General features: G+C 38.9%; 1 protein-coding gene across 1 annotated transcript; it reads right to left on the bottom strand.

The window, feature by feature from the left end:
* Nucleotides 1–1,862: 1,862 nt before the first annotated feature.
* Nucleotides 1,863–3,357, bottom strand: LOC133819463 (RING-H2 finger protein ATL2). The gene has a single exon (XM_062252727.1). It carries the CDS (start codon nucleotides 3,214–3,216, stop codon nucleotides 2,239–2,241), a length of 978 nt encoding a protein of 325 aa, XP_062108711.1. The 5' UTR covers nucleotides 3,217–3,357; the 3' UTR covers nucleotides 1,863–2,238.
* Nucleotides 3,358–25,482: the final 22,125 nt, after the last annotated feature.

Here is a 25,482-nt window from a genome sequence, read left to right on the forward strand (position 1 = left end):
TGATTTGACATGTTTTTATAATTTTGTTCTGTAAGTAAATGTCATCCTTTTTTTTTTTTTTACCCTTTTGGTCTTTACTTGCTCCATCCTCGTGAATGGCCAAATGAGCCAAAATCATTGAAGAAACACATTGCCAAATGCCGAGTAAGGAATAAAAGTTTTTAGGTTTTGGCAAAAGCGTGTAGAGAACAGATATTATATACTTGCTTTTGCCCATTGGACTAAGGTTTCAACGAGTTTATTATCCATTTGTTGTATTTATATATATAGTAGTTTGATTTTTCTAACGACTTTTATGCATTTCATTATTTTGTTTGGTTTGGTGGGTTACTTGGAAAGTGAAGGGAAATATAGAATAAATTCAGGGGTACTCCACTGGTTACTGTTTGCCTTTTTATTTTTATTTTTATTTTTTAAGAATTAAGTTCAATCAATTCCGTCTCATTACTAAACTAACCACATTCTCATCATATTCATATATGTCTTCTTATATTGCCATGTAAGTATACCATAACTTCCTAATGATAGATCAATGTATAAGCCTTAAGAAATGTCTAACGTGTTGTTGGAGTCGTAGCATTGGCCTAAGATGCCTTCATTTTGGTCTGAAACCTTAGACATAGAATTCTATAATGTTTGAAAATAAAGAGGAGAGGAGAAAACCGTGTTTTTCTTATCTATTATTTGTGTTTTTATACAAGTACTAGTGTACTACAACATTAGAAAAACGCGTCAATTAGAGAAGGAAGGGCCCACAAAGACGAAGTTTGATTGGTTTTTGGCTCATTTTACATAATAATGCAAATACAATCAAAGTCGCTTGTTTTTTCTTTGGTGTGTTTCCCTCTTTTGGCGAAGAAGTTTAAACCAAGTATAAACTACATACAGGCGTTTTGTTTGATTAATTTGTACAATAACACGAGACCTGATCCTGATCTGATGGGTCTTAATTTGTAAACTCTAGGAAAATTCCACCATCTTATATTCTTCAAAATTAGTTTAGTTAAAATTGATTTTTAAAATATGATCTTACGAATTACGATCAAAATTGTTTATGTACGAGTCAATTTAACCCACCCAAAAAACAAAAAAAATCATGGAAGGTAATTCACATTTTTTTCGTAATATTTGCTAGGTTTTTTTTTTTACTTTATGGGAAAAAATTATCTCATTAATGAATAATGGAAACGTGGTAGTTTTGTAAATAACGTGAAGTGACTTTAAAATGGTGTCGCTGTTCAGTGTTAATGGCAGTTGGGTAGAATAGATTAGACTATGGTCCATCTATTCCTCTTCTGTAATAAGGTATGGCCACCATATTGGCTGCGAATCAGGCCAGAAAGTCCACATAGGCTGCTATGCGACCTTTTTCATATAATAACTTCTAATTTATATTAAGTTAAGCAACTGAAAAATGTTGAATTTAAAGTGCATCGACATATCTCCACCACTATTTTTCTAGTCACTCCAAAATGAATGTATTAATTTTCTTAAGAAAATCACTAGCCACTTCTTAGAACATAAATAATATTCTTGCGTATATTACATTTGTGTTTTTATTCTTACTCTAAAAGTCTTCGAGTCCTTGACTATCATACTTCATGATTAGAATGTTGAACAGTGTTTGGAATCATAAGTTTGAACATGTATAGATATGTATTTAATAAAAGGTTATTAAAACGTGTAATATATAAAGTCCAAAAATATTGTTATGTTAGGAGGAAAAGCTCCAAAAACACACATGGTGTGTAGAACTGAAAAATGTGGTTCATAATATTCATTGTAGTACCAAACAAATTTTCTCATTAAGAAAAAGAAAAGAATAAAAAAAACAAATTCCTCAAATAATAGACAAGAATCACTAATTTTAATTATAAAATTTCCATATATATAAATTAACTTATTGTATAGAAGCTCAACCCAAAAGGTATCTCCTTCACATTAAGTCCAATATTTTTAAATAACAAAATGAATTAAATGGGATTTTTTTTTTTTGAAATAAATGAGATATTATTTACAAGTCAAATATTCATAGTCGAACTAAGGCAGCGCGACAAATCCACGGCCGTTCCCAGTTACGCCTCGTTTATGCAAAATTTCAAATTTACCCACATTGTCTTGAGTCAAACTTCCTCAATTCAATTATGATAATGTCACGGCACGACTCTCCACACGTCACTGTACTATTCCTAGCTTTCTACTTCTTTCTGTCCCATTCACTGAGTCACCTCCCCGTGTTCACTGAGTCACATCCTTGCCCCGCTCTATATCCAACTCGTTCACGGTGCTGCAACCACTCGGTGTGCTATTCCCCGACGGAGACATCATCCCACTTCCTCTTTTATCTCTACTGAGAATCCTCTTGAACGATAACATCCGACTCATCGGAGACCTAAACGATGACGTTTGACCCGACGGCGAGTCCTCTTCCAATCTTCCGAAGCTCTCGTTCCTTCTCGGAACCTCTATAGACACACCCACCAGCTCAAAAGGCTTTCTTCGAGCCCCGAACGACGATGAGGCAATCGAAGAAGACGAACGGTCGCATTCGGAGCATAACCCAGAACTGCTCCCGTGACCCGGTTCGGTTCCCGCTGGTTCAGTAACGCACACTTCGGTCCGGATCTCAAGCTCAGGATCCGGACCCGGTTCGACCGGAGATCTGCACAGGGGACAGGTGGAGTGGGAGTGGAACCACATGTCGATGCATTCGGTGTGGAAGTTGTGGTTGCACTTGGGGAGGCGGCGACCCATCTCATTCTCTTCGAACTCAGACAAGCACACGGCGCATTCCATGGTCGGGTTGGAATCCGAATCAGGGTGGGTCTTGGCGGAGTAGACAAAAACAGGGAGCGAATTGAGGACAGCCGGGTCGAGGCCACGCGGGGCGGCGGTGGCTGCGGTTGCGGGGTCCATGTGAAAGACAAGTTGATTGCGGCGGTTTCGGTTGCGGCGCATGTTACGACGGCGGGCGCGGAGGAGGTACCAACGGGCGTAGAGATGGAGGCAAACCATGAGTATGACAACGAAAAACAAGATGACTATGGCGCTAAGCATAATCTTGCCACTGAGGGCGTAATTCTTGTCGTATGAAGTATAGAAGTTGTTGGGATCCACGCCGTTGTTCGTCATCATGATGGGTGTATGTGGCAAATCCGCCATGATTGGAGAAGCAGGAGAAGATGAAAATGGAGATGGGTGTGGAGTGGAAGGCATTCGATAAAATGTGCGAGAGAAAATTTAGGGGAGTTTAAGTAAAGGGTTTGGAACAAAAAGGAAGGCAATAAATGGGATTAAAAAAAGGAAAAAGGGAAAGAGATATAAGGGAAGGTTCTGGGAAAGGTGGAGGAGAGTGGAGAGTCCAATTGAGTTTCTTTTCAATTCTAAGTTCTATTTCTATAACAGGGTCGCCAAGGTTGACGCGGAATTATATTAGACACAATTACTTACTTACCCTTTACTCTTATTTTTTTGTATCTGATTTCAGTTATTTCCTTAACTTAGTTTTTGCTAATCAATCAAACACTTCTTTATTTAGTATTTATTATTGAATACAAATACAGTAATATTTAGTCATATTATGTTTAATAACATTCTAAAACAGAAATAGTGTATTCTTTATGATTTGTTTTATTTTAAAGAATTTCTCAAAATTAATGTAAACTTGTGAAACTCAATTTTACTAAGGAAGTTTTTTTGTTTTTGTTTTTGTAATAGATAATATTGGATAAAAGATAAGGAAGAATGTTTTCCCAAACTTTTGTAATAGATTTTTTTTTTTAAAATATCTATAAATTTTCTAACTCTTATAAATTTATATTCTCATATTTTTCTATAAAAATGTATATATTTGATCATTTGTTGTTTGAGTTCAAACAAAAGAAAATAAAATCTTTCAGATTTTTTTTCCTTTTCCTAAAATCCAAATTCTAAACAAAGAAGAGTTTTAGTATAAATTAATATAAAATGTTATCTGAAACACCAAATTTATACTTTTATTATATACAAAAATAACAAACAATTTATTATTTTTATAATAATATAGCATTAATTTAACGGACTATAATTTTGATTTTAGAAATTTTAGTATTAAATAATTTAATGTAGGAAATTATATATATTATATAGGATTTTTTTGTTTATACACTAAGTAGTAAATTATTTAACAAAAATACGGTATATTAAAAAATCATTCAAATGTACTGATTTAAAATTTTTATTCCAAAAATATGATCTCCTATTCTCTTCCTTTCAAGTTTTTATGAAAATTTCGGAGCTCTCTGCACCTCCATTTTAGGCGATAAGCCATCTTCTCCTCTACGACATCCATTCCAGAGTAGCTGAAGCAAACGAACTCTACTCCTCCACGACATCCATTCTGGAGTAGCTGAAACAAACGAAATCCAACAAATAATGCAACTAAAACAAACTTGAAATTGCACAAATCCAACAACATGTAAAACAATGGGTATTCAGTAATCTTCAATTTAATATTATTTCAGTTTTCTTCTTCTATTTCAATTTTTCTTAATGTTTTAGAATCCCTTTAACGATTCAATTTTTCATTTCAGATTCTTTGAAGAAAGTTGCAAAAATGACCTACTATACAAATTTCGGAGTTGCTACAGTCCATTTATTGATACTATATATTGTTATTCAATAAAAATTGAGCAACCCAAATCAATTGTTTTTTTTTTATAGAATCTCACTTGATTTCAGATGTAATTTTCTTTTAAAAGAGGTAATCTCACTTGACGGTGAAATCTCGTCAACGAAATTAGATCGGAAAACTCAAAGGTAAACAAGGTGATGTTTAAATGAGAACTTAGAATGGACTTATAGAAGGATAAACACAGATCAACAATGGAGTAAAAACTGTATATTGCTTAATAGCTTCAGCTTACAATGAATTTTCCAACCCCTTTCCATGTGGAATTGGGGTTCATTATATAGTGGGCTCTAATGGCCCTAGATACATTGTGGTCCAGGGGACCAGGTGGTACATAAGTACGCTGTCAGGAGAGTGGTTTCAGAGGTGGTGTTGTTGGTACAAGTACATGGCCAGGTACCATGAGGATGTCTCCATTACTCGTCCGTACGACTGTTAGAGGAGTGGTGCATGTGGTAGTGGTGTCGACTCTGACATCTGGTTGGAAGCATGCAGGCCAGGCCTTCTCTCCCAGTGCTCCAACTACTTGTCTTGCATGAGTGCCATGGTCAGGCGTACGGGGTCTTAAAAGTCGCACCCCGTACAAGATTGTACCAACATGACCTTTCTGAGACATACTTGGGCTTTCACTTCTAGATGGTGGGGTTTCCACAGGTCTCCATAGGAGATGCATCTCGAGGTGAAGGGTGCGAGAAGATCCCCTGCGAGGCTCTCGTGACGCAGCCGAGGCGAGGTACACGTGGCCCTTGGGGGCGAGGCCACCCTACGCATGCATGATCCTTGGGCGAGGCCTTTGAGGGCGAGGCTACTAGGCACGCGTGGCCCTTGGGCGAGGCCCTTGGGGGCGAGGCCACCCTACGCATGCATGATCCTTGGGCGAGGCCCTTGAGGGCGAGGCTACTAGGCACGCATGGCCCTTGGGCGAGGCTACTAGGCACGCGTGGCCCTTGGGCGAGGCCCTTGAGGGCGAAGCCACTAGGCATGCGTGACCCTTGGGCGAAGCCCTTGGGGGCGAGGCCACCCTACGCGCGGATCCTGATGGTGTCATGCGGCCAGCGCCTAGTGGTGTCGCATGGCCAGCGCGCGCGGATCCTGGTGGTGTCGCGCGGCCAGCGCGCGCGGATCCTGGTGGTGTTGCGCGACCAGCGCGCGCGGATCCTGGTGGTGTCGTGCGGCCAGCGCGCGCGGATCCTGGTGGTGTCGCGCGACCAGCGCGCGCAGGTCCTTGGTGGCACGCGAGGCCGTGGTGCGGGGGCACGCGAGGCCGTGTCGTGCAGGGGCGCGAGATGGGGCCCTTAAACAGTTGGTGCGATATGCCCGTAGCATATCGGGCGTACCCACGAGGCGTTTATGGGAGCCTATCACGCGCTTTTGGCCTTTTTATAACTCTTGGATTTCGAGCATCCACATTTCTCATGAGACAATCTCCTGTATTCAAAAAGGCCTACAGGCTTGAGTCCAATTACATGATTAAGTGGCCTTTATCCCTCTGTTCCAACCAGGGACTAGAGATTTTTTATTTGGTGGATTTTTGGTATCCACACTTGTCCCCCAGTCTATAGGGAGGCATTTAGGCGTTCTTGTAGACTCTTCTCTTCCTTTTTATTATCCCTCTTTTTTCTTTTTTTTTCATTTTCTTTTTGGTATTTATCTTGCTCGAGGTTCTTTGGAACCCACGCGAAAGGGGGTTCGATAGGTCTCTCTTTGGTGCACCTTGATCGTATCTATAAGGATATGTTGACCCCTTGGGTTCTGGTTATCCTTTTACATACTTTTGCGCGCACTTATTTTTTCTTGCGAGAAGCGTCCTTCTCGTCATTATGCATAGTACTATTTTTGCAAGCGTCTTCTTTGAGACCCTTTTTGCAAGCGTCTTCTTTGAGACCCTTTTTCGTAAGCGTCTACTTTGGAGACCCTTTTTGGTGGCGTCTACTTTTGAGACCCTTTTTGCAGGCGTCTACTTTGGAGACCTTTTTTGCAAGCGTCTACTTTGGAGACCCTTTTTGGAGGCGTTTACTTTGGAGACCCTTTTTGGAGGCGTCTGCTTTCGGGGTGATCTCCCCTCGGGTGGGGACTTTCATGGCTAGATGGTCTTCGTTCGATCTCAAACTTGGTCAGCGACCCCTCTAGCACGATGCCCCCTTCTATATGGAATCTCCAGACGTATTGGTAGTATGGCCACTGGAGGAAGATTTGCTTTCTTCGACATGGAAGTTCTTATGGCCCTCTTCCACACGTATGTACTTCTGTGCTCTCTCTCGAAGTCATCCAAATTCGAAACTTCTCTTTTGAGCATGCTACCCCATAACTTGCTTCCTGGACGAACTCCGGCTGTAGTAGCCATCTTGAGCTCCGCTTTGGTTAAATCTCCCACCTTTGTTGCTTCTATACTGAACCTATGGATGTAGTCCTTCAGACTTTCATTCTCGCCTTTTTTTATGTTAGCGAGGTTGGTAGTTGGCATGGCGTAATCACAGGCTGCATGGTGCTGTTGAAGAAATTCATCAGAGAATTGTTGCCACGACTCGATTGTTCCTGGCCTTAACCTCTTGAACCACTTGTACGCCACTCCTTTAAGCGTAACAACAAAGCAATGACACTTTGCCCTGTTGTTGACCCCTCTTAACCTCATCAAGTTATTGAAGGAGTCTAAGTGGTATTTTGGGTCTGTAGTACCCTCGTACGGAGTCATGCGAGGCTCTCTGAAGCCAGTGGGCACTTGCTCAGCCTGAATCTCCCTTGTGAAGGGTGAGTCATAGTCGAATTCTTCGTCATCCATGTGCCCCCCAAGTGCAGTGGTGATCTTGCCCCGAGGGCTTCGCATTTTGGTGCCTAGTCCCCTCCTCCTTTTGCATAAGGAGTCTTGCGGGTTCTCAGGCTGATCCCTTGCCTTGGTTGTGCTCCTCGGGGGAACCGCGGGGGGTGCGTTTCTTACTTCTGACCTCTTCCCATGGAGCTCTTTTCTTAGGCCAGGGGGTGCCTCTTTTGAGGGGACTTCGGCCTCGTTCTTACGACCATCATCTTTTCTTTGCCTTTGCTCCTGGGGACATTTCGTCGGCCTAGGTCCCCCATGGTACTTTTTCTGGGGGGTTTTACTGGTGGAAAGTTGGGTTCCCCCATCGTCTATGGGGACAGTGTTTTCCCCTTTTTCATGCTCCTTCCCTTTACGCTTTGGGAGGGGTATGCTTGACTTCCCTTGCAGTAGGTCGTTTAAAACCTCCTGCATGTTCTCTATCGTGGTTTCCAGCCTTCGAGTCTTTTTATGCAAATCGTGAATCTCATCCTTGTAGAAGCGAGTCCTTGAGCTGGAACTTACCGAGCGTACCCCGGGACCCTTGCCTGGCCAGTGCGTCGAGGGACCTGGGTCCTGGTGGCCTGAGCGTGGTGTCAACGGGGGCCGGTTAAGTGGATACACTAGTGGCTCTGAATGACCTCCGTCGGGCTGGATAGCTAGGGACGATTCTTCACTCTCCCCTGGGGGAAGAGGTTCCTCTGATCTATCTCCATGCTTAGACGGAGGGGGATCTTTCTTGGAAGCCCTCCCCTCTACTTCGTTCTAGCGAACCTCATCCTCTTGTATTTGCCGTAGGCGTTTTGAACGTCTTAGCATCTTTCTTTGTTGGAAGTGATGGAAGAACACTGGCTTGATGCTTGTTCTTCCCACAGACGGCGCCAAACTGTTGACGGTGAAATCTTGTCAACGAAATTAGATCGGAAAACTCAAAGGTAAACAAGGTGATGTTTAAATGAGAACTTAGAATGGACTTATAGAAGGATAAACACAGATCAACAATGGAGTAAAAACTGTATATTGCTTAATAGCTTAGCTTACAATGAATTTTCCAACCCCTTTCCATGTGGAATTGGGGTTCATTATATAGTGGGCTCTAATGGCCCTAGATACATTGTGGTCCAGGGGACCAGGTGGTACATAAGTACGCTGTCAGGAGAGTGGTTTAGAGGTGGTGTTGTTGGTACAAGTACATGACCAGGTACCATGAGGATGTCTCCACTACTCATCCGTACGACTGTCAGAGGAGTGTTGCAGGTGGTAGTGGTGTCGACTCTGACATCTGGTTGGAAGCATGCAGGCCAGGCCTTCTCTCCCAGTGCTCCAACTACTTGTCTTGCATGAGTGCCATGGTCAGGCGTACGGGGTCTTAAAAGCCGCACCCCGTACAAGATTGTACCAACATGACCTTTCTGAGACATACTTGGGCTTTCACTTCTAGATGGTGGGGTTTCCACAGGTCTCCATAGGAGATGCATCTCGAGGTGAAGGGTGCGAGATGCTCCCCTGCGAGGCCCTCGTGACGCAGCTGAGGCGAGGTACACGTGGCCCTTGGGTGAGGCCACTAGGTACGCGTGGCCCTTGGGCGAGGCCACCCTACGCATGCATGATCCTTGGGCAAGGCCCTTGAGGGCAAGGCTACTAGGCACGCGTGGCCCTTGGGCGAGGCCACCCTATGCATGCATGATCCTTGGGCGAGGCCCTTGAGGGCGAGGCCCTTGAGGGCGAGGCTACTAGGCACGCGTGGCCCTTGGGCGAGGCCCTTGAGGGCGAGGCCCTTGAGGGCGAGGCCACTAGGCATGCGTGACCCTTGGGGGCGAGGCCACCCTACGCGCGGATCTGATGGTGTCGCGCGGCCAGCGCGCGCGGATCCTGGTGGTGTCGCGCGGTCAGCACGCGCGGATCCTGGTGGTGTCGCGCGGCCAGCGTGCGCAGATCCTGGTGGTGTCGCGCGGCTAGCGCGCGCAAGCCCTTGGTGACATGCGAGGCCGTGGTGCGGGGGCACGCGAGGCCATGTCATGCATGGGCGTGAGATGGGGCCCTTAAACAGTTGGTGCGATATGCTCGTAGCATATCGGGCGTACCCATGAGGCGTTTATGGGAGCCTATCATGCGCTTTTGGCCTTTTTATAACTGTTGAATTTCGAGCATCCACATTTCTCATGAGACAATCTCTTGTATTCAAAAAGGCCTACATGCTCAAGTCCAATTGCATGATTAAGTGGCCTTTATCCCTCTGTTCCAACCAGGGACTAGAGATTTTTTATTTGGTGGATTTTTGGCATCCACACGCTAAGTAGTAAATTATTTAACAAAAATACGGTATATTAAAAAATCATTCAAATGTACTGATTTAAAATTTTTATTCCAAAAATACGATCTCCTATTCTCTTCCTTTCAAGTTTTTATGAAAATTTCAGAGCTCTCTGCACCTCCATTTTAGGCGATAAGCCATCTTCTCCTCTACGACATCCATTCCAGAGCAGCTGTAGCAAACGAACTCTACTCCTCCACGACATCCATTCTGGAGTAGCTGAAACAAACGAAATCCAAAAAATAATGTAACTAAAAGAAACTTGAAATTGCACAAATCCAACAACATGTGAAACAATGGGTATTCAGTAATCTTCAATTTAATATTATTTCAGTTTTCTTCTTCTATTTCAAATTTTCTTAACGTTTTAGAATCCCTTTAACGATTCAATTTTTCATTTCAGATTCTTTGAAGAAAGTTGCAAAAATGACCTACTATACAAATTTCGGAGTTGCTACAGTCCATTTATTGATACTATATATTGTTATTCAATAAAAATTGAGCAACCCAAATCAATTGTTTTTTTTTTTACAGAATCTCACTTGATTTCAGAGGTAATTTTCTTTTAAAAGTTTGTGGGATTTACTTGTTGGTTGCATTATGTTAGATATCTATATTTTCTTCTTTGTTTTGAGTAATTGGAAGTTTATGATGCTCTGTTCTTATTGATTTGCCAATTTGTTTTACAATTTAGGTTGCATTTAGTTGATAATGGATGTTTAGAATATAGTGCTGAATTGTAACCAATTCAAATATAGTTTCAGCAAAAAGTAAGTTGCATATGAGAATATTGTAAGTTGGATTGAGTTGCAAATCACTTTATTTATTATTTATATATTCTTAGGGTTTCTTTTTCAATTTTACAATTCTATTTTCATCTTAGGCAATAACACAATGTGAGCTCTATTTGCAACCAGAAATTGCTCCCGTCATATCCAAATCACCAAAGCTAATCACACTTATCCAATCCCGCCAAATGCAATTGAAAATGCAAAAAATTCATCAAAGCTAGGTGGAATTAAGTCTCATTCAACAAAGGTTTATATAAGTTGGTTTTGCTATCTTGGAGGACATTCTTGCAACAAATCATTCAAATATACTTTCAGTAAAATGTAAGTTTAATATAAGGTTGTTGCAAGTTACTTAATGTTGCAATGAAATCCTTAACATGCTTTAATTTGCCTAAAAATACTAGGTTTCATATAAGGTTTCTTAACATGTTAAAAATAAAAAAATCTACTTTAAGTACATGATAGGTTGCTTAACATGATTAATTTTGTATAATGAATTTTTTTTAAGTTGCTATATGTTGCATTGGTTGCATGTGGTTGTTTATAATTTTCAAATGATGAGGTTGATGTAGTTGCATTAGTTGTTGTGTTGCATTTGAGATTGCACTTAGTTCCTAAGTGTTATAGGAAGTTACATTTTTGAAAATTTTATTGGGTTGCATTTGACATATGACTTGGGTTGCATTTTTGAAATTGTATTGGATTGCCATATGTTTCTTTGTTGCATGATGTTGCATTGGTTTACATTTAAGGTTAAAGTGAGATGTGCCCTTTGTTGAGATGTTCCCTTTGTTGCATTATTGCAACGTCTTCAACCTCTTATACAACCTCTTCAACCTTTTATGCAACCTCTCCAACCTCTGTTGCAACCAGTTTTGAAACATGTGCAACTTTTGTTGCAACATCTACAAAATTGCATAGGGTTGCATTGAAATGCATTTGAAATTGCATTGGGTTGCATTTGCAAAAAAATTATTTAAAGTTATTTTAGGTTGCATTAGATTGCATTTGAGAATGTAGTCGGTTGCTTCAAGTTGCATTGGATTTGCATTTTAAGTTTCATTGGGCTTACATTGGGGTAGTTTGGGCATGCATTGGTTTAATTAGGCGTGTATTTAAGGTTACAGACAATTGCATTGGGCGTGTATGAAAGGTTCCATTTGAAATTGCATGTGAGTTGCTTTAGGTTTCATTAAGTTGCATTAGGTTGTATTTGATTGCATAGAGGTAACTTAGGCTTTCCATGTGTTGATTTAAGTTGCATGGGGTTGTATTCGTTTGCATAACTAGCATTAGGAGTTGCAGTAGGTTGCATTAAGGTAACTTGTGCTAGCCATGTGTTGCTTTAGGTTGCATGAAGTTGCAATGGGCTTCTATTTGAGGTTGCAATGAGGTTGCATAAGGATGGAGTTTCCAAATTAGTTTTAAAGTTTCCCGAGGTTGGCATTTAGTTGCAGTGCACATGTATGTAAGGTTGTAAAAGGTTGCATTTAAAATTGCATGTAGGTTAGTACTTAAAAATGACATTTTACTAAGCTCAAAGTTTAAATTAATATTTCCTTAAATTTATTTTGATATATCTCTTTAATGGAAAATATTAATTTTAATTTAATTTGTATAAATTATGTTGCATTTTAACATTAATAAAAGCAAAAGAAAAAAAAAAGGAAAAGGGAAAAGAATTAAATTAAAGATAGCATTTTTAAGGAGTAATTTGTTCTTGTTTTCTTAGCAGCCGACCCAATCTAAAGGAGAAGCCCAGCCGCCTAGAGCCCACCACGTGTCCGGCCCAGCTCCCAGCTTTCTCTAGCAACCTGACCCGCGTGTGACCCACGAGCTCATCAGCGCCCCACCTGGTGACCCGACCCGGTTCGACCCTCTCTTCCCTAGCCAGTGCCTACGTGGCACGCTCCCATTGGCTGGGAATGGGTCAAACCCACCAGCTGCCATAGTGCCACCAAGCCCATTCCCTTATGCATTTTGGGCTTTAAAGCTCATGCTTTTGTGGTATTTTAGAAAAAGAAAAAAATGACCATTCACCAAAATAGCTAGGTTAATATTAATAATAAGATTTGATTTTTTTAAAATCATAATTTATTATTAATATTTTAGATTTATTGTGTAACCCCCATTTTTTGTTCAATTTCCTTTTAGTCATTTTCTACCTCTATAAATAGGGACTCTTTCTTTCACATATGTATGTAATTTTTAGAGTAAAGAAACTATAGCGAAATTCCTACTCACTTTCTTCTCATATTTTCTTCTTAGAATTTTGTGAGAATCATGAGCATAATGACCTAATCTTCCGAGGAAGGTTAGAGATGATTCCATATGCTAGTGATGTTATTTTGCTACTTTGATTTACTATGTTCTTAATATAATGTAATTAAGCTATTTATGTTCTTTCATCTTTATCTCTATTTTGTTATCTTTATTTACTTGTGCTAATAGTATATAAGATTAGTCATGCTCTTTCTATGTGCTTCTAATTAGTAAAAGTAATATTGATACATAATTTTATGTCTAATCTTCTATTGCATTATTGCCCTTGGATATTTTGTCATTTTTAGATTTTTCATAAGATTAACATTGTGCTTCTAAAGTAAAGAACTTTATAACTCAAATAAACTTTTGTTAGAAAAGAATATGAACTTTAATATTAGATTCTCCAAGTAAATGTTGGGATGTTAACTATTTACTTGTGTATTTTTGTAAATCAAGTAACTAAGTAACCAAACAAGCATATGGATGATTCTTGAAACCTTTCTATTTCTCAAACTCTTGATTATACCTTACTTTTATTTCACTTATCTCACTTTATCATTTCATCAAAAAGACTATACCAAAATCTCAAATCTATTTTCATTTCCATTTTTATTTATTTCATGTTACTAACTTTATGTGTAATTTTCTACTAATCTTTTCGTTTTAGGTTACCTCCTTGTGGATTGACCGCCTGATTTTACTAAAACTACCGCTTATTGGTAGTCACATTTTGGGTGTTAAACAAATTTTGGCGCCGTTGCCGGGGAGGTAGTTTTCAAAGGTTTAGTGAAATTTGTACAAAAATGTTATTAACTGTAACGCCCTGGTGATCCTATCGTCACATGACTAAAGGGAACTGTCCCCATTTTAGTGACTTTTGCGACTATCACCTATTTGTTTGGACTGAAAGTCCTGAATGACTGTTATGATCATTGTTGATATTATATCATGTTATAGTGTGTTTTCTTGCTGGGCTTTGGCTCATGGGTGCTATATGGTGCAGGTAAAGGGAAGGAGAAGCTCACCCAACCTTGAGTGGAGAGCTCATATGCGGCCGCTTGACCACCATGTCCAAGGAGTTTTCAGGGGAACTAGGGGGTTCACCCTATTTTTGCCGCTTAGGTCGGCGGGGATTGTAAATTTGAAATAGTAGTGGCCATTTTGTACTGTAAACAACTTGTACATGTTTGAATAGCTCATGAGCAGTTTATATACTTAATGAAATATATCCTTTCCTTTTTATTGGTTTTTCACCTTAGCCTGTTAATAAAACTTAGAACACGTTTTTAACCAAATGACTCGGGTAGCGGGTCAAATTTCCAGTTCACCGTTCACAGTAACTGTCCTGGGGTAACCAGGGCGTTACATTAACTTTATTTGTATTTTTGTTACAATTTTCTTACCTCTGGTTCAAGCGAGAAAAAACAATTGAATGACCCTTAAGAATGATTGATCCTTTAATCCCTTAGCAGTCACCTAGTCATAACCAATTACAATCTCCATTAATGAAAAAAATCCACAATAAAAGGGTCTTGACCTAAACCTCACTCCCGAGACCCCAAATAGTACCCAAAGGTGAGTAGATTCGATCCCGAGCCTTAGGAATTGAATCCCTGAGCCAAAAACCCTAAAAAATGCCTAAAACATGCATCAAAGAAAATAGGGTAGCGCTACAGTGCTGCCCCCCTAGCGCCCTAGAGCTACAACCAGGGAAGTCTGGCCCTGGACAGCGCTGTAGCGCCCTCCCTTGGGCGCTATAGCACTAGGACCAGGCTGGAACAACCTTGGTTCTTCCTCCTTCGATTCCTCCATTTCCAACCTGAAAAAAGATCCCAAACTCCATCCAAACCCCCAAATGAACCCAAATGCCATCTACACATGACCTAGGCATCATAACCCAAGTAACCTTTGCCAAAAATTCCCATCAATTCCCCTTATCCATCTCAAAATCCAGCTGAAACTCAAATAGAAAAACAGAGCAAGAACAAGAGATTCTATGGTTAAAAACTTACCTCAAGCTCAGAATTACACCCTCTTCAATGGTGGAACATAACCCAAAACCCTCAAGGCTTGGTTCCCTAGCTTGGTTTCTAAAAGAGCTTCAAAATACAAGGAGAAAATATGAACGGGAGAAGAAGATGAAGATGCTCTATTTTGCTGCAGCTTAATGGTTTATATCTATCCTTAAGGTCAAAATACCAAAATGCCTCATGCCTAATTAAAACCCTTAACAGCCACCAAGGGAAAAATCGTCATTTCCTACCAATCTCGTTAATCATAATTAACTCCCTCCAATTCCCGTTATTCTCAATATTCTCAAGTGCTAATAAATCATATCCCATTACCCTTTAATTCCCGGTAATGTTCTAATCCTCAAATTACCTCGAGACTCACCTCGAGCCCCGAAATTAACCCCGTTATGACCATACCGGTAACTTGCATTCAAAGATCATCTCATGCCGAATGGCTCGAACAAATCCACATTATAATGTGGCCTTATTCATAATTCACCAACATGCATGAGAATACACAATTACGCCCTCAACGGGCCAAATTACCAAAATGCCCTTATAATAAAATGTGGACCCATATGCATGCATTTATCATCATATAATAATATAATTCACATAAACATGCATATAATCATTTAATGGCATAGTAAATCAATTATGGCTCTCCCGACCTCCTAATTAAGGTCCTAAACCTTATTAGGAAATTTGAGTCATTACAATAGGGTTGTATATGTTGCCATGTGTTGCTATAGGTTATAACTCATTGCATTGGATTGCATTTCAGGTTGAGTGAGATGCATTATAGTAGATTGCATGAGTTGCATATGAATGAAATTAGAGCTTAGTTTTTATGCTGCCATGGGGTTGCAGTAGACTTTTATTTGAGGGTGCAGATGAATTTTTTAAGTTGCTATATTTTACGTTTGGTATTATAAGGTTGTTTTATAATTTGTAAATAATGAGGTTGATGTAGTTGTAGTGGGTTGCTGTGTTACATTTGAGATTGCACTTCATGGTTGCATAGAGCTATAGTAGGTTGCATGAGCTTGAAGATGAGATTGTAGTGGATTTCTTTGAAGTGCTTTAGGTTGCTTAGGATATTGATTTGCGTTATTTACTATATTAATAAAAACATACGTACTTCATTTGTTGTTTATTAGGATAATTTTGTTGCATGAAATGGATAGCGTTACAATTATAATCCAACACAGTGGCCAGTGGGATGAAAACAGAAGAAAAACATCAAGTTTGAAGTCTGTGGACTACTCATTCCAAATAACTGCACCTACAACAACTTGGTTGGAATAATATGCGAACTTTGTTGAAGCATTGTACCAACTTTGATGCAGCAAAGTTAAGACAAAGAGTGCAGCGACCCAAAAATACTAATAGGGTTTAGTACCTGGATTAGCGTGCCAGGAGGGCATAATTGGATATATGTATGTGATTTTGTGATTTAAATGTGTGACTATGTGGCATGCATGATTTATATGATAATGTGAATATATTATATGCATATTTATGAGCATTAGATATGCATGTGGACCTGTTTTTGTTTATAATGGCATATCTGTAATTTTAGCCCGTTAAGGCATAAATGTGATTATATGTGTTAAATGATTAAGAACACATTATTATGTGGATATATAATGCAGTACACGACTTGAGACGATCCTAGTGAGCGGATTAGCGAAATAGTCACAGCGGAGTTTAATACCCGGCTCGGGGGAGCCTAGGGGTATTTTGGGAATTTAGAGAATATTTTGAGATTTATTGAATAATGAATAAGTATTTGGTAATTATTTGGACATGTCGGGATTAATTGGAAATTGGTATGATGACTTGAGGAGTTAGCTGGAATTGGGGAAATGACTGTTTTACCCTTAGAACAATTAAAGGGCTGGGTTGTCTTGAGAGGTATTGTAGTCTTTTGACTAGGATATTTGATCAGCTGGGTTTTAGGAAACCACCAGAAGTCACTAAGGAACCTTACAGAATACTCTCTCTCTACCTCTCACCCACGTGCTCTCTCTCTCTCTCCCTCTTCTTGTGTCTTGAAGCTAAGGAAAATAGAAGGAAAACTCAAGGATTTTGGTTAATTTAAGTTGGGGAAAATCAAAGCTAAGATTAGCTAATGGACCAAAAACAGCTATGTTTTAAAAATTTATAATCGCAAGTGCATGAATCGTATATGGAATATAGTGTTCGTGTAAGCACGAGATTGAACCCAAATGAGTTGTCTAAAATAAAAAAGAAAACTATTTTAAACCAAAATTATTAAATTCTAACCTAGCTCCAAAGATTGTTGAGTTTTAATGTCATGAATATAAAATAAAAGATTTAAAATAAAGCTATTTAATAGAATGAAAATAACTCAATAAGGATTTTAAAATAAGTGGTAAAATGAAAGATTATTAAGATACTAGAATCCACAAAATGTAAGTTTAATAATATTTACTAGTATATTGATTCTCAAGTTTTAGTGATAGTTAAAATAAATCAAACTATCATTTTCCAAATAGATTTATAATTTTAAGCACAAATTACTTCTGAAAAGATAGGATTTTTCTTCACTTTTCAAAAATTATAATTTCAAAGTATTTAATGTGAATCAACCTAATGAAACAACAAAAAATCAAATAACATTATTTATAAGGCAAAACATAATGTTTTTGTTCTAAGCATAGATGTGTACAATTTAATGACACATCTTATACAAAGAATATTATGTTTTTGCAAAATGAAGAACAAAGTGCATATTATCTAACAATCCAAAATATGAGATATTAAAGATGAAAGACATATATGAAGAAGAAAAATCATTAAACTTTGTTGCATTACAAGGGAAATCAAAATACAACATAAATATTACCTAGTTACAAGTTGCTTCATCATGATCTTAATAATCTTATGAAAATGATTAGAAGCACATAACTAGAATAGAAATTACAAAATAAACAAAATACATACTTGAAAATGCTCTTGAAAAACCCAAAAATGGAAGAGAGAATGGTAGAGAGAAAATGACAGAAAAGAAGATGGTAACAAAAAATTAAGCACCCTAAAATGGTCTTGAAATTCCATTTTTATAGCTAAAATGAGAGCATTAAAATAATCAACTTAAATTAATTAAAGTGATTAAATAAATAAAATAAAGTAAATATGGCATATAGAGGTAAATTATAGGGTGTAATGATGATGTTATGGTGAAATATGTGAGAAAATTGGGTAAAAATGTGGCATTTTAGACAAAGGGGACAAAGGTACATTGTTGGGCTCAAAATGGGGAAAAAGGCAGCTTGTGGCTGCTGGTGGCAGGTGGTTATTTGGGCTCGGGCCTGGGGTGATTCGGAGGCCTAATTGGGCTGGTTGGTGAGCTGGGAGGAGCTGATGAGTTTTGGGTCGAGTGGAGAGGCTGCTGGCCCAAGGGACCAGGCGGGTGGATGAGTTGCTGCTGGTGCTGGAGGAAGCAAAGGGGCTCGGCTGGCGTGTGGGCTTTGCTGTTGGGCCTAGGCTGCTGAAGGGGTGCAGTAGGTGGACCGAAGGGTTTGTTGAAGCTGATGGATTGGGCAGGGAGGCGCGGGCCTGGGCCGAGAGGGAAGGCTGGCTTGGGCCTTGCTAAAAAACATCAATTTTTCTTTCTTTTCTTTCAAAACTAACATTTTCTCTTCTTCTCTTTTCAAGAGCCAAAAAAAAAAAAAAATGCAACAATTTATCTACAAAATAAGTAAACATTAAATTAGAATCTAATATTTTCAATTATAAAATAACTCATATTAAGTCCATGAAAATATTAATTAAAATTTTAATTTACTTTGGCAATTAAGTTCAATAAAATCACATTTTTAACTTTTAATCTAACAACACAAATTTCAAATAATTAAACTACAACATATTATAATAAAATATCTATAAAAACACACAAAAATATATAAAATCATGATAAGACTAATAAATTCAAAATTACTTAAAAACTTAATAAATTACTTAAAAACTCAAAGAATAAGCAACAATTATCATAAAAAATGTAGTAAAATAACTCTATTTTGTAGAGTTATCATTAGCCAAAGAAGAACTCTGAGGATCAAGCTATAATTAAGGTAAGAATTCAGTTCTGTCTGCTGGGATTTAGGTTTGTTAGGCTGAATTCAACTGAATTGTTATTTGAGTTTAGAGGTGCATGATAGTGGATTTCAAGCTCATTTTGGGTGTTTGATAAGTGTAAGAATTGGTTTACAGGTTTATTAGGATGTTTAGGCTATAGGGATAAGATTCTAAGCTTAGTTTTGAGTTTGGCTGTTCATTGGGGTTGAATTTTAAGGTTTAGACTCGAGGAAAAACGCTGGAAAAAGTGGAATTTATGGGTTTGGGGCCTCGGGCCGCGGCCTTGTTCTTCAGGCGCCGCGGCCCGTGTGCTTGAAGAGGCTGGGATGCCTCTGTTTTGCCAGGCGTGCCGCGATCCAGTGGGTGCAAGTCGCGGCCCGTGTCCTCCAGCAGGGAGGGCTTGGCCTCTGTCTAAGGAGCGGGCTGCGACCCTTAAGGGCAAGTCGCAGCCCTAAATAGAAAATAAAGGGCAGCCAAGGTTTTTAGGCTCGGGGAGGCTCGGGATTCAAACCTAAGTGCTCGGGACGAATTCTACTACCCGGTTTAGTAGAATTTGAGGACCCGGAGACTAGTATTTGTTTCCAAAACATTTAATTGGGATAGAAATTGATGGTTATCCATTGTTATTTGTGACTAGGTTTACCATTAAGGCTTAGGACTGAGGATCGTACTAGGAACCGTTCTTTATCCATTTCTTGGGATTCGAGGTAAGAAAATTGCACCCACGTGGTTGTGTTTGGGACTAAGGTTCCCTGTAATTGAATATATGTATTGTGTAATTGTATGGCTGTTGTATGCAATATGAAAGTACGACCTAAGGGTTCCGGGGCTGATGATTAGCGTACTGAACACAGCTCGTCCTAAGCGAGCCGGGATCAGCTAAATAACCAGAGGGCTCGACCTAAGGGCACCGATACCTAATTGCTTGTATTACGGATCAAAATTTATGTTGGAAGTATATGTTTATCGTTGTCTAGCGTTATACCTGTATTCTGCTGATTAGTTGAGCTGATTGGATTAAAGTTAATTATATGCTCTTGTTGCTATCTATGCTTGTTATTTATGGTTTTCTTGTTGGGCCCTGGCTCACGGGTGCTACGTGGTGCAGGTAAAGGCAAAGGGAGAATGGAACAACCATGAGTTGGAGAGATCTAGGGACGGAGTTTACATTGTCAGCTGCTCGACCGCCACGACCGAGGGAAATTTTACAGGAATTAGAGCTCTAAACTGTATTTTGCCGTTAGATTGGCTTATGTGGTATCCGTTTTTGAGATTTGTTTTCCACCATTTAAATACTATTTTTGGGATTGCATGTATCAAACATTTGCTTAAATTAAAATTAACCGTTTATGATCAAAATATTTTAACCCTAACCTACTAGTTGACTTTAGATTCACATTTATGTTCAAACGACTTGGTTAGCAAGTCTTGCACTATTTTAAACTCACAGTGTAACAATTTTGGTTATCCAAGGCGTTACAAAGAGTGTTCCTTGTTCATTAAAACTTTGCTGTAGCATTACGCCAACTTTGCTTCAACAAAATTAAGTCAGAGTAGTTTCCTTAAAAAGCGATGTTGTAGCATCAAATTAACGTTGCTACAACAAAATTGCCCGAAACTAAAAACTCATATTTCTCTAATCTTATACAATATTGCAGGGGGTTGCATTGGAATGCATTTGAAATTGCATGGCAGTTGCATTTGCAAAATAATTATTTAAAGTTATTTTAGGTTGCATAAGATTGCATTTGAGATTGTACCGGGTTGTTTTAAGTTGCATTGGGTTTGCATTTTAAGTTGCATTGGGCTTGTATTTGAGGTTGCATTGGGTTGAATTTGAAATTTCATTTGGGTTTCTTTATTTTGCATTAGGTTACATTTGAAGTTGCATTAGGCTTGCATTGGGCGTGTATATAAGGTTGAAAATGGTTGCATTGGGCATGTATGTATTGTTGCATTTGAAATTGCATGTGGGTTGCTTCAGGATGCATTAAGTTCCATTAAGAATTGCATTGGGTTGCACTCGATTGCACAAAGGTAGCTCAAGCCTTCCAAGTGTTGCTTTAGGTTGCATGAGATTGCATTCGTTTGCATATGGATAACTCACATTAGGAGTTGCATTGGGTTGCATTAAGGTAACTTGGGTTAGCCATGAGTTGCTTTAGGTTGCATGGGGTTGTAGTGGACTTCTATTTGAGGTTGCATAAGGATGAAATTTGCAAATTAGTTTTAAAGTTGGTCAAGGTTGGATGAATTTTAATTATGCTTTCATTTGAGTTTACATTAAGTTGCTTTAGTTATATAATAATAGAAATATCATTTGAGTTTTTTTTTATTTTAAAAATGGCCATGTTTGGTATTTAGTTGCAGTGCACAAGTATGTAAGGTTGTAGAATGTTGCATTTGAAATTGCATGCATGTTGCTTTAGGCTACACTATCTCACATTAGAAATTGCATTGAGTTGCATATGGTTGCATTGGGGTAACTTGGGCTTGCCATGTGTTGCAATGGGCTTATATTTGAGGTTGTAGTGGAGTTCCATTAGTTGCATAAGGATGAAATTTCCAAATCAGTTTTTTTAATGTTGCCTAAGGTTGCATGGAGTTTCATTAAGCTTCTATTTGATTTTACATTAAGTTGCTTAAGTTATATAAGAATAAAAATAACATTTGAATCTCTTTGTTGCTCCAGGTTGCATAAGAGGTTTTAGATTCAAAACATCAATTTAAAAAATTAATACTAAAAAACCAAAGTAGTAATTTGCATCTATATATATACGAGTGAAGTCACTAATAATAGCATAAGCAACTAGATATTTGCTAATGCTATTTTCGAAAAAAATAAACTAAATAATGCAAGTTGAATATTGCGCACTGTGACTTTATTTAAGGCCTTTAATACAAATAGGGCCAACATAAACAAAAAAGTGTTCCTTCTTGAGACATAAGAAACATGTTCCTTCTAAAAAAACTAATAAATGGTCAACACCATAAACAAAACTAAGAAATATCTTTGCCTTTATCCTTTCTCTTTTTTGCTTGAGCCTTGCGAGTTGCAACATACCGACCTAGATACTCAGACTCACTCTCATATCCATAAAATTCCTTTGCCTTTGCATATGAATAAAACAAATATGCAAGCCTAGATCTATGCGTATCAACATCAAAAATAGATTTTGGAATATCCTTATCTTGAACAAAGTACTCAGCAAGCGAGAACATGTATATACCACTATCACTACATAAAGACACATAGGATAGACCAAATAAATTAAAATATGAAAACACAATAGGAAAAAAGAGTCATAGCAAAAATGAAAACAAAACATAGAAAATGTAATGTCCCAAATTTCTTAATAATGCTTAGTGCCTTGATTAGTGTGTCGAGAGGGCATAAATTGATATTATGTGTATTTTGTGATTATATATATATATGATTATGTGAATTATATGAGTTATATTATGATATGACTATTTTTGCATGTTTAAGTGTATTAAATATGCCTGTGGGCCCATTTCTTCTTAAAATGACATTTTCATAATTTTGACTCATTGATGGTATATTGGTTATTATATATGCTTTATGGTTGAGACCAAATTACTATGTGAATATATTTTTGTTATTCGGCACGAGGCGATCCTAGTGAGCAATTTAGCGAAAAAGTCACAACGGGGTCAAATACCCGACTTGGGGTGAGCTTAGAGGCACTTTGGTAATTTGGTACATTACCGAGATTTATTGGGTGATGTGAATTAATTTGATGAGTATTTGGGTGTAATGGATTTATGTAACGTCCCAAAATTACCTAATAAGGCTTAGGGGGACAAGATGGCAATATGTTGAGTTATATGTTTATTTGTTATATTTAATTGTAATTATGTGGATTATGTGATAATATGACTAGCTGTGCATGTTTAGGGGTATTAAATATGCATGTGGGCCCGTTCTTTATTAGAAGGGAAATTATGATAATTTGGTCGCTGTGGACATAATTGTATATATGTGTGATATATGTGAGAGACCACATTATTATGTGAGTTTATTTGAGTTACTCGACACGAGACGATTCTAGGGAGCAAGTTAGTGAGAAAGTCACAATGGGACCCAATACCTGACTCGGGGCGAGTCAATGGGTATTTAGGGTATTTGACATTTAATTGGGTTTTCGAGTAATGGAAATGAATAATTGGAGATATATTTGGAGTCAGGGAGTTTAGGAGGAAATACTGGGGAATTTGACCATTTTGCCCTCGGGGACGTTTTTGGTACCCCGAGCCTCGGGATTAGCTTAAGTCACTTAACCTTAGGAAACACTTAGAAACACTCCTCACTGACCGGCCCTTTCTCTCTCCTTCACTCTCTTTCTTTCAAAAAACTTTCCTAAGCTAACCTATGAAGAATTAAGCAGAATTCCTAGCTGAAACTTGGAGATTGAAGCCTAAACTTGGGGGAATTAGTTTTGTTACAGCTTGAGAGATTAACTTCCAGCTAAGGTACGCTCTGGATTATGTTTTTTCATTGAAATTCTATGTTTTCTTGGTTGTTTTAGAGAGTGTTCTTGAACTTTTAGCTTAAGAATTGAATTTGTGTTTTGATGAGTTTTAAGACTGGATTTTTATTGGGTTTTGTTGCTGGGAAGATGTTAGAACTGTTGTGGGGGTTAAATTATGGTTTTAGGGTGAAGTTGGGATAGTTTAGATTGAATTTGGCTGTTGGAAAGTGTGAAAAATCTGGGTTCATGGAGCCAAGTTGCAACCTTGTTTTTGAGGGGCACTCAGCTTGAACCCAGGCCTTGGGAGGTCTCTATCTGGGAAGCGCGCCACGATTTTCAAGGGCAAGTCGCGGCCCGCCTGGGAATTTTTGGCCTTGAGGAATTTTTAATAACTGGAACCTTTACCTTAGGGCTCGGGGTCGATTCCACTACCCGGTTTAGTGGAATCCAAGGCCCCGGAGGCTAGGACTCGTTCCAGAAGCCTTTATTTGCTTGCTATTGATGGAATCCTATTATATGGTTATGACTAGGTTATCGCTACAGGCTCCGAACCGGGATCATGCTCGAGGGTCGTCCTTGTTTTACGCTATACTCGGACCTGAGGTAAGAAAACTGCACCCAATATGTGTTATATGTGGTTAGGGCTTGGCCCGATTGTTGTCAAGTATTATAATTAGGGCACGGGCCCCTGAGAACCTTTGTGTTTTGAGCTATTGTTTCATACGCTGGTTGATCCTACTTGAGTGTTCCACACCTGCTTAAGTGTTTCATGCTTGTTGTATAAATTCTATGGTTAGGGCATGAGGCCCCATTAAATAAATATGATTAGTATCGTGAGTATGGTTATTCGATAGTACTATGTCATTAACATATATGCATGCTTGTTTTGTTGGGATATGCTTGTTCATATATGCTTCTGTATGAAAGCTTAAATACCTAGATCAGGGTTTAACTTATTAGTCAAGGACGGCAAAAGCGCGTTGTGCGCTGGTCGAAAGGCTTAGGCCTAAACCAGCAACGTATTATTACGTTGGCCGACTCTATGGTCGTGGGAATACCAAAGGTGTTGGGATAGCTCTATGACTAGTTACTTAGAGCTAAGGGCGAGGGCCCCAGGTGACTCTATCATCATATAGCTAGGGCGTAGGCCCGGGGTTGACTCTATGGTCAAATATTCAGGGCAGCGGCCCCAAATCGGTCCAATGACCATTTGTTTGTAACTGATTGATTGTATCCATAGGCTATTATAGTTGGTCATGCTAGATAAGTATCAGGGAATCTGTTCTATTTATGCACGTGTATAGTTTTCTTGCTGAGCCTTGGCCCACGGGTGCTTTGTGGTGTAGGTAAGGGGAAGGGAAAGCTTGACCAGCCATGAGTTGGAGAGCTTCGTTGGCGGTGTGTACATATGCGGCTGCTCAACCACCACGGCCAGGAATATCTCAGAGGAACTAGGGTTGTAGCCCTGTTTTTGCAGCTTAGGTCGGCTGAATGTAATTTTTGATGTATATACACCTTTTTAAAAGTTTACTTGTAATATTTTGGGATCCTACGAATGTATGAATCTTTTCAAATAAAAGTCAACAATCCTTTGACCAACTTTTTTAACCCTAACCCTTGACATTAACCATATCTACACATTTTAAGCCAAATGACTTCATTAGCAAGTCTGACACAATTTAAAGTACATAGTGTAATAGTCCTGAATTAGGAGGACGTTACAACTTGGTATCAGAGCTGCCAAGGTTTAAGGGTTCCTGAAGATTGGCCGGGCATGTACACTCGCCACTAAATACAAGCTCGACTCAGGGTTTGGTAATTATTATGTGATTATATGTTTAAATGCTTAAACATGGTATGAATGCCTTATCTGCGTGCCTATCTAGGAAACATGAGATAATCTGATAGGGCCTGGCTCTTGACTGCTGCATGAATGATAAAGAACGTGCTTATTAGCATCGTTATTGCCTGTGAATGCAAGGAAACCGCTTATTAGCACTATTATTTGTATATGGGCCAGGACATGCTTATTAGCTATGTTAT

Source organism: Humulus lupulus, chromosome 2, assembly GCF_963169125.1.
Source record: "Humulus lupulus chromosome 2, drHumLupu1.1, whole genome shotgun sequence".
Classification (NCBI taxonomy): Eukaryota; Viridiplantae; Streptophyta; class Magnoliopsida; order Rosales; family Cannabaceae; genus Humulus; species Humulus lupulus.